Source organism: Nyctereutes procyonoides, unplaced genomic scaffold (assembly GCF_905146905.1).
Source record: "Nyctereutes procyonoides isolate TBG_1078 unplaced genomic scaffold, NYPRO_anot_genome, whole genome shotgun sequence".
Taxonomy (NCBI): Eukaryota; Metazoa; Chordata; class Mammalia; order Carnivora; family Canidae; genus Nyctereutes; species Nyctereutes procyonoides.
The window spans coordinates 9432896-9451306 of NW_026575160.1; the positions used below are offsets into that span (position 1 = coordinate 9432896).

The 18411-nt window shown below is 38.7% G+C and overlaps 1 protein-coding gene across 1 annotated transcript in view; it reads left to right on the forward strand.

Moving 5' to 3' along the window:
* Positions 1-18411, forward strand: part of DNAH11 (dynein axonemal heavy chain 11) — a 299232-nt gene that overhangs the window by 169709 nt on the left and 111112 nt on the right. Inside the window, exons 53-54 of the mRNA XM_055314731.1 lie at positions 9427-9588; positions 17464-17697. Of these exons, the coding sequence (XP_055170706.1) occupies positions 9427-9588; positions 17464-17697 (396 nt within the window). The remainder of the gene's footprint in view (positions 1-9426; positions 9589-17463; positions 17698-18411) is intronic.

The following is an 18411-nucleotide window of genomic DNA, read 5'->3' on the forward strand; positions in this document are numbered from 1 at the left end:
GTTATACTACTGTATGGAGTTGCAGACTGGTCTGAAAAGTAGTATGTGGATAGTTCAGTCCCGGGCATTAAGCAAGGTGTCTAAGATGAAGGAATACACCCTTTTTGTAGATAGGAACATATAGAAGATATATGTGTTCAAAGTATATAGAGGGGATTTGCTTCTTGTTCTCTTTGGGGATTCCACATACAATTCTTCATGAATTGAAGAGTTTTGTTTTTTAAGAAAAGAAATAAAGTTCCCCAACAGAGGGGTACCTGGGTGGCTCAGTCCATTAAGTATCCAGTTCTTGATATAGGCTCAGGTCATGATCTCAGGGTTGTGAGATCGAGCCCCACATTGGGCTCCTCACTGGGCCTGGACCCTGCTTAAGATCCTCTCTCTCCATCTACCTCTGCCTCTTTACCCCTCTAAAAAACAAACAAAAACTCCATACTGTAAAATGTTACCTCTTATAAAAATTGATACCAATATTCATAAATAAAAGGATGTGTGAATTATATCATTGTATGTTACCTAAAAATAAAATATAAAAATGTATTGACTGTGTATATGATGAAGATGCTATTGGATTGCATGAGAATAATTGAAATTAAAAGGCTATTTGATGGTGGTTGATAAGGGAAAATATAAGAATGATAAAATGCTACTAAAACAGTCAAATAAGGGAAGAGTTTGTACACTAAACTTGCATTCCCAAGAGGATTTTCTCAGTAAGATTCAGATCTTATCATTCTTGAAAAAGACTTTTGAGGATAAATGCAAACCTAAGTTATGGATAGAAGCTTCTGAAGTAAATATGTGGGAGGGTTACTTCTATCTGAGAATATATCAACTGGAAAAAAATACAGAGTGATGGTAGCAATTCAAATTTCCATTACAAGAGGAAATGGACTGAGTCCTGTTAGTGATATACAAATAAATACATTCTTATGATGGACTCTTATCCAAAAGAAATGGAAACATATTACAAAGCACAATGAAAAATGGGTTATTGCCAATGAGTCATAACACCTGTGTATGGGGAAAAGGGGATAGAAAATTCTATGGTATGGATTCCAAAAGCAATATTCTGACATCCAAATGTTAGAGCTATAGGGAATACATAGATGGTGATCTTAGGGTTTGCTTCTTACTTGTGAGAATTTGCTTTCAGAATGCAGCAAAGCTGTCTGAGGCATTTTTAACTTTATTTTCTTAGCAGACTTTTCTTTCATTCCACTGCTGGGAGCTAACTGAAGCCAATTTGGTCATTTGCAGTTGTCAGGAACTATTTTGGAGGAGGTGTATATTTCGGTGACCTTCAGTCCTTACAGGTAGATGGTACCTGTTCTGGGGTGGGGTAGCTCTTATCCCACAGGATGTCAACTCAAGAAAAGGAAGTCTGAAACTGAATTCAAATACACGTAGAGTTTGTGCGTAGCACGTAACATGGGTCTTAAAATTTTAAAACCAACTCTGTAAGCTTACTGTAATTTTAGCTCTGTTCTTTTAGGAAATTGAATAGCTCTTACTGGAAAGATCCTTTGGGACAGTTGTGGCAATATTCTCATGGTAGGATTCAGCTGATACTCTTACTGGATCATATAAAAACAGCCTTTCTATAAGCTGTTTACCACAGGACTGGTCAAAAAGTCTAAAAAGCCAAGGGTATAATTGTTGGGATACTATAATGTCTGATAGACTTTCCTCTTTTGTTCATATAGCAGTGGAGGTAGAAGTATAATATTTCCATTTTCCTCAGATACCTTAAACTCTATTCATTTCTTCAGTAAAAAAAAAAATCAAATCTAGTGTTCATGATGCTAACTAGTTAGCCATTTATGTTGATGAAAGAAGTTAGCTAAGAGCTCAGGTAGCCATCTCTGCGGTGTGGCTTTCCATTAGAAATGGGAAATGCTGGTAAAGCATCCCTAGCCTCTGCAGTTTCTATTGGAGTATTTCAGGTATTAACCAATGACCCCTAAGATATAAAATGAGTATTTATGCACATATCCTACTAGATTGAAGTTATTTCATAGGTAAGTTATACAAGACCAGATGGCTTTCACTGGTAAATTCTATCAAATATTTAAATTAGAATTAAACCTGATCCTTCCCAAATTCTTCCAAAAAATTGAAGAGCTAGAAACTTATTTTACAAGGCCAGCATCACACTGATACCAAAGCAGACAAGAATGTCACAAGAAAAGAAATTACAGGCCAATATCCCTGACAGAAAGATAGGAAAATCCCCAACAAAATAGGAGCAAACTGAATTTGATAGTACACTAGAAGAATCACACACCATGATCAAGTGGGATTGATTATAGCAATGGTTCAACATCTACAAATCAATCCATATGATACACCATATTAACAAAATGAAGGATAAAAATCAAAGGATAATCTTACTAGATGTAGGAAAGGCATTTGAGAAAATAGAATAGTCACAAATTTAAGGAGATATAAGATGTCTACACTAAAAACTAAGATGATGGGCAGCCCAGGTGGCTCAGCGGTTTAGTGCCGCCTTTGGCTCAGGGCGTGATCCTGAAGACCCAGGATCGAGTCCCACATCAGGCTCCCTGCATGGAGCCTGCTTCTCCCTCTGCCTGTCTCTGCCTTTTTCTCTCTCTCTCTGAGTCTCTCATGAATAAATAAATTTTAAAAAAAGAAATCTTATTTAAATAAATAAATACTAAGATAATAAAGAAATTGAAGACAGAAAATGAAAAATATTCTGTGCTTGTGGATTGCACAATATAATATCATTGAAGTACAAAATATTACTTCAAATGATATACAGATTCAGTGCATTTTTACCAAGATTCCAGTGATATTTTTTTGAGAAATAGAAATAAAAATCCTGAAATTTGTGTGAAACCAAAAAAGATCCCAAATAGCTAAAGCAGCCTTGAGAAAGAACCAAACTGGAGGCATCATGTTCCCTGATTCCGAGCTACATTAATAAGTTATAGGAATCAAAGTAATGTGGCATTGGGATGCCTGGGTGGCTCAGTGGTTGAGTCTGCCTTTGGCTCAGGTTGTGATCCCAAGGTCCAGGGATCAAGTCCCACATCAAGCTCACCACAGCGAGCCTGCTTCTCCCTCTGCCTGTGTCTCTGCCTCTCTCTGTGTGTGTCTCATGAATAAATAAATAAAATCTGGGGGAAAAAAACAGTGTGGTATAGGCATAAAAACAGACACATAGATCAGTGAGGCAGAATAGAGAGCCCAGAAATAAACCAGTACTTATATGGTTAATTAATTTTCAACAAAGAAGCCAAAACTATACAGTGAGAAAAGGACAGTCTTTTGAGTAAATAGTGTTGGGAAAATTGGCTGGCCATATGCAAAATCAAAAATCAACCCAAATGGATTGAAGACTCGAAGACAAAATAGTCTGCAACTCCTGGAAGAAAACATAGAGGGTAAGATCCTTTGCAGAAAGTCTTGGTGATGATTTTTTAGATTTGACAACAAAAGCAAAGACAACAAAACCAAAAATAAACAAGTAGGACTGTATCAAACTTAAAAGCTTCTTCTCAGAAGAGGAAACCATCAGTAAAATGAAAAGACAACCTTATGAATGGGAGAAGATAATTTGCCAACCACACATTCAATAGGGGTTAATATCCAACATATACAAGGACCTCAAAAAACTAAATAGCAAAAAAACAACCGAATTGAAAAATGGACAAAGGACCTGAATCTCATTTTTTCGAAGAAGATCCAGAAATGGTCAACAGGTACATGAAGAGGTATTTAACATCACTCATCATCAGGGAAATCCAAATCAAAACCACAATGAGATATTACCTTACACCTTTTATTGTTTTTTGTTTGGTTGTTTGACATTTTTATTTAAATTGCAGTTAACATCCAGTATAATAGTTTCTGGTGTACAATTTAGTGATTCAACACTTCCATATAACACCTGTACTCATCATAACAAGTACACTCCCTAATCCCTATCACCTATTTAACCCATTCCGCACCCACTTCCCCTTGGGTAACTGTGAATTTGTTCTATAGTTAAGAGTCTGTTTCTTGCTTTGCCTCTCCTTTTTTCCCCTTGACTCATTTGTTTTGTTTTTAAAAATTCCACATATGAGTGAAATAATGTGGTATTTGCTTTCCTCAGACTTATTTCACTTAGCATTATACACTAGCTTCATCCATGTTACTGCAAGTGGCAAGATTTCATTCCTTTTTATGGCCGAGTAATATTCCAGTGTGTGTGTGTGTGTGTGTGTGTGTGTGTGTGTCTGTGTGTATACCACATTTTCTTGACCCATTCATCAGTTGATGGACACTTGGGCTGTTTCCATAATTTGGCTATTATAGATAATGCTTCTAAAACAGCAGGGTGAAAATAAATAAATAAATAAATAAATAAATAAATAAATAAATAAATAAATAAATAAATAAATAAATATTAAAATAAATACATACATACATACATAAAACAGCAGGGTGTATGTATCCCTTTTGAATTAGTATTTTGTATCCTTTGGGTAAGTACTCAGTTAGTATGATTGCTGGGTTGTAGGGTAGTTCTATTTTTAATTCTATTTTTAACTTTTCGAGAAACCTCCATACCCTTTTCCACAATGGCTGCACCAATTTATATTCCCACCAATAGTGTAAGAGGGTTCACGTTTCTCCACGTCCCTGCCAACATCTGTTTTTTTCTTAACTTGTTAATTTTAGCTATTCTGACTGGTGTGAGGTGATATCCCATTATAGTTTTGACTTGTATTTCCCTGATGGTGAGTGATGTTGAGCATCTTTTCATGGGGTCTGTTGGCCTTTTGGATGTCCTTGGGAAAATGTCCATTCATGATTTCTGCCCATTTTTTTGGTTTTTGGATGCTGAGTTGTAACAGTTCTTTATATAGTTTGGATATTAACCCTTTATTGGATATATCATTTGAGGATATCTCCCATTTCATAGGTTGCTTTTTTTTTTAAGTTTAGTTGATTATTCGCTTGCTGTGCAGAAGGCTTTTATTTTGATGAAGTCCCAGTAGTTTATTTTTGCTTTTGTTTCCCTTGCCTCAGGAGACATAACTAAGAAGTTGCTATAGCCAGTGTCAAAGAAGCTACTGGCTGTGATTTATTGTAGGATTTTTATGGTTTCAGGTCTCATATTTAGATTTTTAGTCCATTTTGAGCTTTGTGTATGGTGTGAGAAAATGGTCCAGTTCATTTTTTTTTTTTTGCATGTTGCTGTCAGTTTTCCCAATACCATGTATCAAGACTGTCTTTTCCCATTGGATATTAGTTTCTGTTTTGCCAAAGATTAATTGACCATATAATTATGGATTCATCTCTGGATTTTCTACTCTGTTCCATTGATCTTTGAATCTATTTTTATGCCAGTACCATACTGTTTGGATCACTATAGTCTTGTAATATAAGTTGAAGTCCAGAATTGTGATGCCTCTAGCTTTTCTTTTCTTTTTCAAGACTGCTTTGGCTGTTCGGGGTCTTTGGTGGTTCCATACACATTTTTATTCTAACTCTATGGAAGGTGCTGTTGGTATTTTTCACCTCACATTATTTATAATGGCTCTCATCAAAAGAGAATTAACACATGCTGGTGAGGACATGGAGAAAAGGGAACCATTGTACAATGTTGGCAGGTGTGTAAACTGGTACAGCCACTATGGAGAACAGTATGGAGGTTCTGTAAAAACTTAAAGATAGTACTACCATATGATCCAGCAATCTCACTTCTGGTGATATAGCTAAAGGAAACAAAATCATTATCTCATAGAGATACCGAGATACCTGCACGCCTACATTCCTAGCAACATTTATTCATAATAGCCGAGGTATGGAAATAACCTAAGTGTCCATCAATGGACAAATGGAATAAGAAAATGTGAGATATGTACGCATGCATGCACACACTTGGACACAAAGAGAAAGGAGTATTTTCAGCTTTAAAAAAGAAGGAAATCCTGTCATTTGGAACATCCCGGATGAATCTCAAGGGCATTACTCTAAGCGAAATAAACCAGGCGGAGAAAGAGAAATACTACATATAAGTGATAAGTGTAACATTGCCAGAGGGTGGGGGAAATAGGCAGCAATTAGTAGAAGAGCATAAACTCTCAGTTATAAGACGCATAAGATCGAAGGACCTAATGTATAACATGGTGACTACAGTTGAAAGCACTGTATTGTATAATCGAAATTTACTAAGAGAGTAGAACTTAAGTGTTCTCAACAGTGACAACAAAGGATAAATATATGGGTTGATGGATGTGTTAATTGACTCAGTGGGGGAATCCTTTTGCAATCCTTTTACAATGTCTAGGTGTATAAAATTTTACATTCTACATTTTAAATATTTTAGAACTTTGTCAGTTATACCTCAGTAAACCTTAAAAAGTAAATTATAGATAACCTAATACCCTTTTTAAAATCATTTGTATTTTTATTACTTAAAAATCCTTGGCTGTGTTAATCTCATGAAATTAAGGGAAATATAACAGGAAAATTATCCAGGATGATTTTTCCCCCCACACGATTTTTCCTTGAGGCAACAATTCAAATGTATTTACCTATAAAGTTTTGGAAACTTTTTTTTTAAGTAACACAGCATAGAGTTTATGGAGCTCCGTGTAGGCTTCAGCGACTGTGACAAGAACTTTCCTATAGATCAGTATCTTTTCCTGGTGACCCTGGGAGGTGACTGTGATCTCTCCTTTTTAGTAGATGAGGGCAGTGCAGTACAATTGAGAAACATGCCTGTACTCACACTGTATATGAACAAATAGCAGAGGTGACATTCCATTCCATGCTCATAATAAAAAAATGTGGAGATGGTTTGAGAAAAGAACAGAACAGGGCACCTGGGTGGCTCACTGGATTAAGCATCTGCCTGTGGCTCAGGTCGTGATCATAGTGTTCTGGAATGGAGGCCTCTCCCCCCCCCACCCCCCTTGCACTGGGACTCCCTTCTCAGCAAGGAGTCTGCTTCTCCCTCCCTCTCTGCCATCTCCCCTGCTCATGCAGTCACTCACTCTCAAATAAGTAAAATCTTTCAAAAAGAAAACAAAAACAGAACAGCCACCAATTTCCAGACATTAGCATGGGCTCTCAGAAAAATCTCACATAAGACCACTACCAAGGAAAGCTGGATGGCAGGTGAAATTCCGTGCAAGATTTCTAACAAAACCAGGAGTTATAGAGTAGTGAATTGGTCTTAGGAAGTACTAATAACCGAGCATCTTTCTGTAAATTAGTTCCCGGAGTCTGTTTTAAACACTGGAATTTAGGTTCTTCATGATTATCTAAGTTATTTAAAATCCTCAAAATTTTTCATTTCACTCTCTGTATAGAGAGACTTGCATTCTATGAGTATTTCACCAACTGCAGGGGCATTGAAAATGTTAAGTGTTTCGCTTAAGTATTCCCATAGAAAATTTGAAACCAGAAGGTTATAGCTGCAGGTGTCGCGAGTCACCTGGAGGTCTTGTTGAAAACAGATTGCCAAGCCCCATCCAGAGTTTCTGATTCCTTAGGTCTAGGTTGGGTCCAAGAATTTGCTTTTCTAACCAGCTCCTAATAATCCTTTGAGAATCATTGATGTCCTGCCAACTGCCCTCTGTGTAAAATGTAGCTGGCATTAGGAGAATTGTTATTTGAGCTGTAATAAATAACATAGGGAAAGAAGTCTTCAGCTGTAAAATTGTAGAAAAGAAAAATAATTCTTTCAATGAGGAATCTATATTATCTTTCAATAAATAATGAAGGGATATCATTATATTAACTCAAAGTATTTTTCCTTGGGGTTTAAACACACATGGCTCAGATACTTTGTTTTCTAACAATTTCTTGAGACCTGGTAGTGTACCAGTAGCAGAAAGAGAAACGCAGTAAATGTAAAAGTGATGGAAATAATTAAGATCTCAAAGGATACTTTTTTCCCCTTTGTGATTGGTATAATTATTTATAAATGAAGCTTCTAAAATTGCCAGGAATGAGAGATAAATTGGGTGTGGAAATCGAACTTCTAGGATAGAAAGAAATACTCAGGTATGGGGAGAAAGGAAGGCTGGTGGGAGAGTCCTAAGAACTGTGATGTAAGTGAAAATTTTGCATAGTAACTGAAGTTTGTTATTTCAGTACATGGAGTATTAGAGCAATTGTTCAATTTGTAACTAGACCCTCACATATAATGAATACATGACTGGTCAGCTCATGTATTGGTAAACATGTTAAATACTAGGATTTATCTGTCTGGTTTCTCAAGTGCCACAATACATAAAATAAACATAGTGAAGACACCTGTTCAATAAGATGTTATATGGCTTCCTATATGCCGGAGATTTTTATGATGTAAGTTTTTTAAATATCAAAAGCAAAAATATACCTTTTGAAAAATGATTTCATTAGTTGCCTGATCTCAAAGTGTTGGAGATTTAATCAAGAGAATTCTGTGCTTAGTTTTATATTAAGTCCATGCCATTCTAGAGAAGAGGAAACCAGGACGGTCATCATTCTCAGACCTTACCCCAGCTGGCGTCCCTTCTACCCCTGATACCCTCAAATCCACAGGAACTTAGAACGGAGAGGATGAAAGGAGTGCTTCCTGAACACCTCCTCTGTGCAAGCACTTCTCTCTCATAGGGTGTCTCACCTGAGAGCCATATGACACTCAGAAGCTCAGAAGGGACACTCAGTCACTCCTGAGGTCCTTCCTCCTTCCCTCATTCAGCTTGTGGACCCCGTCACAGCCAAGCTCAGGCACCACTGCCAAAGTGAATCCCTGTGTCACTACAGAGAGTGTGGAAACATATTCAGATGTAAATTAACCCTGAAATCATTCCATACTTAAATAGAACTTCAAGTTTAAGCCAGAAACTTAACATTTTCTCATCAGGAACATGTATAAACTGAATTTTTTCCTCCTTAAAAAAAGAAAGTGAAGAATGCAAGTGGATTCATTTTAAAGGAAAACAAAGTAAACATTCAATATGATACAAATCATTTTTAAGTAAATTACTAGGTTTTATTGAACCTGATGAATTACAGAATGGAAGGGGACAGAAGATGAAAAGTATTGGTGTTATTTTCTCATGGTGATTTGGTTTGGGTATTTCCTTTTTTTGTTGCTCTACAATTACTGTGTAAAAGAAAGGAATACATTCCTCACTATTAATAATAATCATTAGAAATGCTGAAAAGAAGAGGAACCAGTTGGAAGGCAAGTACATGGCAGTGTTTCTGTAGGTTACTATGGGGTGGCCCCTGGGGGCAGGTTTATCCTTTGTTGAGCAAGGAGGGTAATGCCCCCTTCCCCTCTGGTGCTTCAGGTAGTTTCCGTCAGGCTTGGCTGTGCTCCTTGCTTTCACTGTGGAGCATCGCAGTATAATTCTCAGCTCACCCATCACCCTCCCCTTTCTGCCCCCCTTTGTGTCTCCACAGATCATTCTGTGTTTCTCTCCCGTTGGTCACACACTGAGAGGGAGAGCTCGGAAGTTCCCAGCCATAGTTAACTGCACAGCTATTGACTGGTTTCATGCGTGGCCACAAGAGGCACTGGTCTCCGTCAGCAGGAGGTTCATTGAGGAAACCGAGGGAATAGAGGTATGTTGTGTCAGTCAGCCTCTGACTCTCTCTCTCTCTCTCTCTCTCTCCCTCCCTCCCTTCCTCTCCTACACACACACACACACACACACACACACACACTCACTCTGACCAAAAGTCCTCAATAATTTCCAAAATACACCTCCGATGGAAAAGTTCTCTCTCTTATTTAACATGATAAGATCATCTTTGTTAGTCCATGTTCTGTGGAAAATGGTGGTTGACCTCCTTGTACCAGGTTGAGAGGTCTGCGCACACATGTGCACACACAGCACACAGGCATGTTCTTATTTAGACAGATTCACCGAAAGCCAGGATCATTAATTCCTTGAACCATAGTATAGGGTTTGCTGAACATGAGTCCCTTAAATCTGCCCACAACAGAGTAGTCACCCGCAGTCCTGCAATGCTGGATCTTAACAAAGTAAGGCAATTAATTGTGGTTTTTCTCATTACAGTATTGGTGGGTGAGAAATCAGCCCCATGAAGCCAGCAGTCCCTAAGTCAAATAATGTATCTGCTTCTTGGTTTTATGGGTTTATGTTTTATAAATTACATTAATCATTTGGCCATAATGAAATGTGCAGATCCTATTACATTTTAACATGGTTGTATGAAACTAAAACAAACAAACAAACAAAAAAAAACCACCCAACACTTCCAGTACACTTCCCAATTTAGAGAAAAAAAGAAATGTAAATAAGAAGGTATCAGTCTCCCTAGAAATGAAGTTTAACTGGTATCTAGTGCCTTTCTGATTAGATAGTTTGAAAAAGTGGTAGTTGGACCATTGCCTAGGGAGATTTGTCTTCTGATTCTACTGAGTGATAAGGCTAGAATAGGTCGGACTCTAAAACTGATTCTCAGAGCTAAAAATAGAGTTGGGGCTGTGTAAGGAATGATGTCTGCTTCCACTTGAAAGTCTCTTGTAAACAGAGACAACCCCCTCTGCTCTCCTTTCATTCCAAGAGCATCACTGTCACTTCTCCAAAGCATCCTTTCACATTTTGTGGAATGTTGAATCTCTTGGTGGCTGGATGGTTAGAAATCTGGGCATAGTTACATACTTAACTAATTATTTGTAAGCAGCTAGCTGTATTGTAACATGGTTTATTGTCTTTTCTGAAACACCCATTAATCTACTTAGATGCCGAACTGTTGCGTGGCATCTAAATCATGTATATAAGGGCTCTATGACATTCAAATTCTTCTACTTCCTCTCTCCTTTTCTCATGCTCACACTCAAAACATTTCTGTAAGGAAATGGAAAAAAAAAAAAGATTTCTTCCATTTCTGGATGTTTTTTCCACATCCAGAAAGTTTTTTTTCGGCCTGTCTCTATACTCAACATTGGATGCACTTACCTGGACATTTAAAACAATGGCAGCTGGCGTTCTGGGTAAAGAGTGAATAATATTAATGTGTAGCTGGATTTTCCTAAGTGATTTCCACTTTTTTCCACTGGTCAGGAGGCATTGCACAGCACTCCTTAGATTTGGGGAAATCCGTGTACATTTGTTCTCATGCATAGGAAAGTGGAATAGTAGACCCTCCCAGGAGTGGTGGATTTCTGTCTGAACCATTGCTTTTACATTCACTGTGTTTCCCTGAAGAACCAAAGGAGCCCCATTTAATTGGAGATAACACTGGCATTAGATAAAATCTGCCAGAGATATTTTTTTACTTTAAAATCTGAAAAAAACATTAAATAAGACAAAGAATAGTGACAGTTATTAAACCACAAACTTCCTGAGCTCTTGCTAAGATCTACTGGAACATAGGGCCCTGTTTTGTCTACTGATCATTATAAGAAGGGTTCAAAATACCAATTTCTTAGGAAGAGAATCAGGATGTATCTTTTGGTAACAAAATTCTGTTTAGTACAGTTCATTTTATCACACTGGTTTGCTAAAGAAAAGACCAGTGCACTTCATGTCTCAATATTCATTTCTCATACAGGAGTAACCCAAGGCTAATAGCATGGTTTCACTTGGTATTTGACACAAAGCTCTTTGAAGTTTCTCGCCTTTGCTTCTCTGATGCCGGCGGAAAGTTAGTCGGGCAAAGTTAGTCGCCTACTGAAGGAGCTTTGATATGCCAGTGACCATTGACATCTGCTGGATGAGGCAGGACTTGCATCATTTTAAGTCCAGAGGCCTCCGGGCAGGTGCTAAGCTCTGTCTTGTGGTATCACGACGCCTCCTATAGGATGCTGGTTGTCAAATAGGAATTTTAAAAGGGTTTTAACCATTTCTGTTGAGCTGAAATGATGCCTGGGAACAAATCAGCCAGATGATTTCATTGCAGTGCCGTGCATGCTTATTTATCTTTCCCACCTTCCCAATTTGTTGCTTAGGAGCAGCAATTATCGTTCAGAGGGCAACATGTCTATCTTCTTCTAAAAATGCGTGGTGCCTTTTCTGCAAGAGGTCAAAAATAGCTTTTAAATTTTTTGTATGGGCACTAATTTGATCATTTTCTTAGTTTTAATTTTCATCATTAAGAATGAAAGGTATCTGCATAATTTAGGCACTTCCTGGTTGCTGACCTTATTTACTGAGTGTAAGATAGTTATCCAAGGTGACCCCCTTTAACCACTGAAAAAGGATTCATTATAGGCAAGGTTTTTTGAGCGGTGGCATAGACTTTTCGGTCAGGTTGCACTTCGCTCCCAGGGGTGTAGGCTGCGTACATCTAAGGAAATGTTTGTGCTACTTTTCTGCTCCCTGGTGTTGAACTAAATGACAGCTGGCCGATGACCAAAATAGTTTGACCATTAAGATCACCAGGTATTTATATGAAAGCTTTGTGTCAAAATATACTTCTTATTCCTCAGGTTAGGAAGTGCAGATGGGGGCACGTGGTGTGAGCAGGGAGAGAAGGAAAGGTGCCCTGGGTATCCCTGGGAGCCAGGTAGCACATGCTGTGAGGAGGTGATGAGGAGGAGCTCTTCCTGAAAAGTACGTGGGTTCCAGATAGGAACATTCAGGGAAAAAAGCAAGAGAAATGGGTGTTAAAAGATAAGTAGTGCTGTTGGTTTTTGACTCAAAGTGAATAATGGACATACTTGACAGCTGGGTCTGATGAAAGCAGAAATTACTGAATGGAAATGAAAAGATGAGCCCTCTAAGGAGTGAGATTTACATTGGGTGGAGTCTCATTCTCATAAAAATCTGAGCACCATGGAGGAACCCATCATTTCTGGCCATATTGGCCAACTATAGAAGATAGTTAAAACCTTCTATCCTTTGCATGCAATACAACTGAGTAATTCCACAAGTTCAGTATCATCGGCTTTTCCAATGAAATTAATTCATTTCCAAATACCTCCACTTCTTCAATTCAGAACTTTTCGCAAGGCCTGGTAACAGGTGAAGGACATGTTTTACTACCATTTGCCAATCTGATGAGGAAAAACGTCCCTCAAAGAGGAAAGTTACTTTATATATGTGAGGACTGATCTCTTCAATGATTCCCTGGGTTCCTTTTTAAAATGATAATGGACAGCATGAAGAGCAGTACACAGCACTTTGTTAGTGATAAGTATGTTACCCCTGTTTTTCTTACTGACTTTTAGCAGTTTTTTCTTTGAAATATAATTATTTCATTTCTTTGAAATGTAAATGAGGATTGTTCAGTATGAGTTTATAAAGTGGAGAGCCTTGTGCAATAAAAATTCAGGGAACTTGGGAGGAAATAGCCTCCTCCCGAAGAGTACTGAGGTCATTTTAAAAGATCCAGACAGACACAGATGCAATCAAATTTAACCTGAATCTCCCTAAATCTCTAACTGGCTTAAGCCTCTATTCAGACAGATGAAGAAAGGCCTACGTGGTTGTTAACATCCTTCCCTGTTCTTCAGCCCGCCTCTCTTTTGTGCATATGCGCTAATACACCATTTATCATACATTTCTTTCTCTATGCATATTGATCAAATTAAGAGCAGAATTGCAAAAAGCAGTAGAAGTTAGATAAACTTTAGGAATCCCCTCTACCTTGAGAGTAGAGTCCTCTTAATTAGAGCTGCCTGTGAACCAGTACTTGCTGGTAAGCCCAAAGTCCAAGTCAGTCAAATGGAGGCATCACTCCCTCTTAGTCGTAGTTTTGTGTCTTTCCTGGCCTTGCCAGAACCAGCTACATCTGTAACCTTGTCCCGCTGGCTCTGAGGGGCATAGCTGGGTTGCATTGCCATCTCCTCGCCCCCGCCGTCCTCAGTTGCTTCTCTGTCGGAATGTTGTGCCAGAGAACCAGTAAGTCTACCTTTTCAGTTTCTGAAACTCTTCTTGAAGATGACTGGCCTTTGCTGGACTTGATCTTGCCGTTGGCCTTGGAAATTTGCCTCTGAAATTAGAGACAAAAATTTAAAAACGCAAGCAAGCTAACAAAATAGATTCACCAGACAATAAAAAAACAAAACGAGAACACGAACAAGACACAAGTATGTGATTTAGAAAACTCTTGGGCGCCACATTTAACCCTCGTGGCTGCTCTCTCTGGTAGAGGTCATCTTCCTGGGACCCACACTGGTGCACTGTTAGCGTCGCCGAGAGCAGGGGTGCCCACCACCTCCACTCACTAGCCTTCTAAGGAGGGATCCCTTGGGTTCCCCACCGCACAGGTGAAGGGCTGGAGGCCATAGCACAAGATCACTCAGCAGGTAAGGGCCCCATCAGCACTGGGATGCCAGAAACCACGGTCTTAAATCCTGCTCTGGACTGTCGTAGAAATGTTTGACTATTCTGAAAAAGGAATGCAAGTCAAGGATGAAAAGAAACAGACTGAAAGGAGAGCCAAAAATCTAACCTTGGATTTTTGTGGACAGAAGGCAGTTCAGGGAGTGCCATCATTTGCCCAGCTGTACAGAACAGGGAATCTACCCTGTGTCCTGGGATGCAAATCCAGCATCCCTGGCTGCCTCCAGAATCTTTTCTCAGAGGGAATCAGCACTTTGAGGAACTTAGAAGTGCTCCAATGCAGCACTGCTCGTTTTATGTATCATTACATTTTCTTTATTTAATAAACCAATTTTACAACCGCAGTATCTAATTAGTGTCTATTAGTGAGTGCCCCCAAAAGAGCTAAAAAGTACAAATAATAGATTTTTAAACCCCATGGTTTGGAATTACTATAAAATAATAGATATTAAATATGTACAGTTTTTCATGTATCACTTATGCTTCAATAAAGCTGTAAAAAATAAACATAGAAGTAATTTCCGAGAGAAACTTTCAAGGCAGACTGCAGGTATATGACATTATATGTTACAAAATGATCCCAAGCTAAGCTTAAAAAAAATAGTTTTCCTTTCATCTCCATTTTCTTTTGTCCCTCGTCCCTTTCCTTGAATACAGTGCCCTTGAAAGTCTGAATTTAAAAGTACAGACCAGGATAGTCTTGAGACCAGCCAGTCATGGGCAGGTGTAAAATCCTATATAGCATTTAGGATATTCGATTCAGCGTTGGCCTCTGATGCTGGTTGCTGGTTGCTGATAGTTGACCTTTTCAACAGCAGGGACACACTGGGCATTTGCTGTTACGTGTCAGGAGGCTGGGGTACTTGGTGTGGTAGGGACTGCCACCACTTGAGAACCGTCGCCCCAAATAGCAGCTTTGTCTTTGCACTTATAGTGAGCCCACCAAGAGAGCAAAAATGAAGCATTTTTCTAAATGCGAGGGGAAAACAAAGTTTCATGTGTATATCTGACTATGCAGTGAATACAACACTGTTGTCCAGGGCTTCTCTCTTGGGTTTATAACCATGTGATGCTGGCACTTTGCTTATTTATATTGTCGCTCTCACCATGATTGGCCACCGAATGACTCCAGAATCGGATCCACTGGTTTTTCACGAGGGGCCCAAATGTAGCAGGAACGACATTCTTCACTGGAGTCTCTAAAAACGAAAAAATTCAGCATTGCCTTCCCTTCTCTGCAGCAGCTCCAGCCTCCATATCCTCTCTGCACTTACCCCCCTCTCCCCCCCCCCAAAAAAAGAAAACTGGAGATAAATGAATGGCGGAATAAATAATTTATGCTAATGAAATTACTGCAATTAGTAGTTCTACAATGACCCTTTTAAAAGCCACAGCTGTTAATGTCAGGAAGTGCTGTCACTACTGACCTTATCATAAGAGAAAGTGACAAATTGAGAATGCAGGGAAGACCAGTCATCAAAGAGGTCTGTTCTGGAACGATTAGAGTTTTCTGAAAAACAGTGTGAATTACAACCAGCTGCTCCCTGGCTCTGCAAGTCTCCCATGCTGTGCCATTTTGTTAAGCCCGATAACAATAGTTATTTTGCCCCATTGAGACAAGTTGTCTCGGGCCACTTCCAGCTCTACCGGAAACCACTTCTTCCATCGCAGATTTGCAAATGAAACTGTTGTTGGAGAGAGCTTTTCAGGGCAGCCTAGGAGCCTCCTCATAAGGATCATGGTTGGGCAGAGGCCAGGTCCTCCCCTACCAACCCGACCCCACATGAGGAGGTCCTACTTGGCCAGAGAAGTATTTATCTTGTAGAAAGACATGTGCTCACTTTTCATTCATTAAAACAAGACAGGACAGGAATGAATTTCTATCCATGTTCATATTGCAGCTCTTTTAAAAATCTTTTTATTAAGTCTTTTAAAAATCCCTCAGGGGATCTCACTTGTATGGAGTTATGGAACTTCCTTATAAGTTTGGATTCTGAATCCACTACTGGGTAACAGACACATATCTCAGATCTAGAGAATAAGGAATATTCAGGATTTGCCTCATTCTGTATTTAACTTTTGCTTTAAAAAAAACATTAGTTACTAGTGAGGTGGATTTTTGATATGCAGGGTCATCCTATATATACAAATTTGAAACCTACTCACGGATTTTTCATGAGGTTGGAAAGCAAAGTGTTTAGACGTCGCTTGGAAGCAGTTGTTTTTCACCAACAAGAATTGGCCTGTCTCTTCTCATACCCTGGTTGTAATATTAATGGTGCAGGTTTGAAACGTTCAACTGCATCACTAGCCACTTGTGTGCAATTTTCCCAAAGATGTCTGAACGTTATTGACAACACTTTGGTAAATTATGTGTGACTTTCCTAAGAGTTGGTGTAGCTCATTTAATTCATATTAATTGATTTTTAGGCTTCCCTTGATTAATTGAACCTGGTTCATCTTGTACAGAATGCAATAAATAATCATTAAAATGAGGGAGATGTGACTCCACAAATTAAAAAGTTAACTACTTCAGAAGTCATAGAGGACAAAATAGAAAGAATGGTATAGTGGGGGGTTCTCCAGCTTATAAGGGAGGTTACTCATTTTTTTTTGTTTTGTTTTCTGTTGTTTTTTTTTTCCAAATGAGAATAGAAATGATATTTTTCTCTCAGAAGCCGTGACTTTCATACTTTACAGTCCTTTTAGTTTTTTTAAAAAATCCTGTTCATTTTCACATGGGTTCTTGTAAAACTGTATTTCTCACTTTCAGCTTTGTGTGTATGTGTGACTGCTATAGTTTAGTTTGGAGGCACACCACAAATACTTTCAGAATACTGTGTCTCAATCTCTCCATTTTTTTTTCTTTCACACACTTGATAGATAAAAATCAAGTTGTGAAAACCTTTGTTTGTGTTATATGTTGGCTTTTGGGTTTGGTATGTGGAGCGCATAAAAATCCTTTGCCCTACTTGGCAAAGCTGAATGCTTTATTGTTACCTCTCTAATCCTGTGGATATCTCTTAAAGACTAATAAGTAACTCTTCCCAGATCCTCCTGTAATTTGTTCTGGCTTTTAGGGAAAAAAAATACTGCATAATTTTGCTGATCATTTTTTTAAATTATATTTTTATGTTAACTTGAGAGAATTTCATATGAATTACCATGTTTATGTTTGCAGCCACTGGACAAGGATTCTATTAGCCTCTTTATGGCCCACGTTCATACTAGCGTGAATGAAATGAGTACCAGGTATTACCAGAATGAGAGAAGACACAACTATACCACCCCAAAGAGTTTTCTAGAACAAATATCACTGTTTAAGAATCTGTTGAAGAAGAAACAAAAAGAGGTATCCCAGAAGAAAGAGCACCTGGTGAATGGCATCCAAAAGCTAAAAACCACAGCCTCTCAGGTATGATCAGGATGTGTTCCTACTGAGTGAAATGTATGCTTTTAAGATTAAGAAATATGTAGTAGTTACTTCTGAGGCAGCATTTCAACCCATGTTAGCATTTCAAATGCTAAAATTTACAGTTTAATAATACCACACACACACACAAAAAAAAAAACTAACAAAAACCACTCTTTGTGCTTTCTTAAGTCTAGAAAAGGATTGGCCGATTCCTCTCTCATGCTGGTTTGGAGAGAGCCTTTCACTGTTAGCCTGGCTTAGTGCAAAGCAGTGTACAAGTGTTGAAGGAGGAGGCATAGCTCACTCCCATCTTCTGTCTGCCTGCTTTAATGTCCTGCATTTCCTTTTAGGAATTTTTTTTTAAAGATTTTATTTATTTATTCATGAGAGACACAGAGAGAAAGAGAGGCAGAGACACAGAGGGAGAAGCAGGCTCCATGCAGGGAGCCCGACGTGGGACTCGGTCCCGGGTCTCTGGGATCAGGCCCTGGGCTGAAGGTGCCGCTAAACCACTGAGCCACCCGGGCTGCCCCCTGTTAGGAATTTTATCACACAATAATGGAAGTAGGATCCCTTTTGGTCTCAGATTCTCAACTCCCCAGTGATGGCATTATTTCCTGTCTGATGACATGACATGGTTTACTCTGCTTGAGGTCCCGAAGTATAGCTGTTTTCTCCAACCTTTGTGTCTCATCTGCTTTTGGCCATCATCTC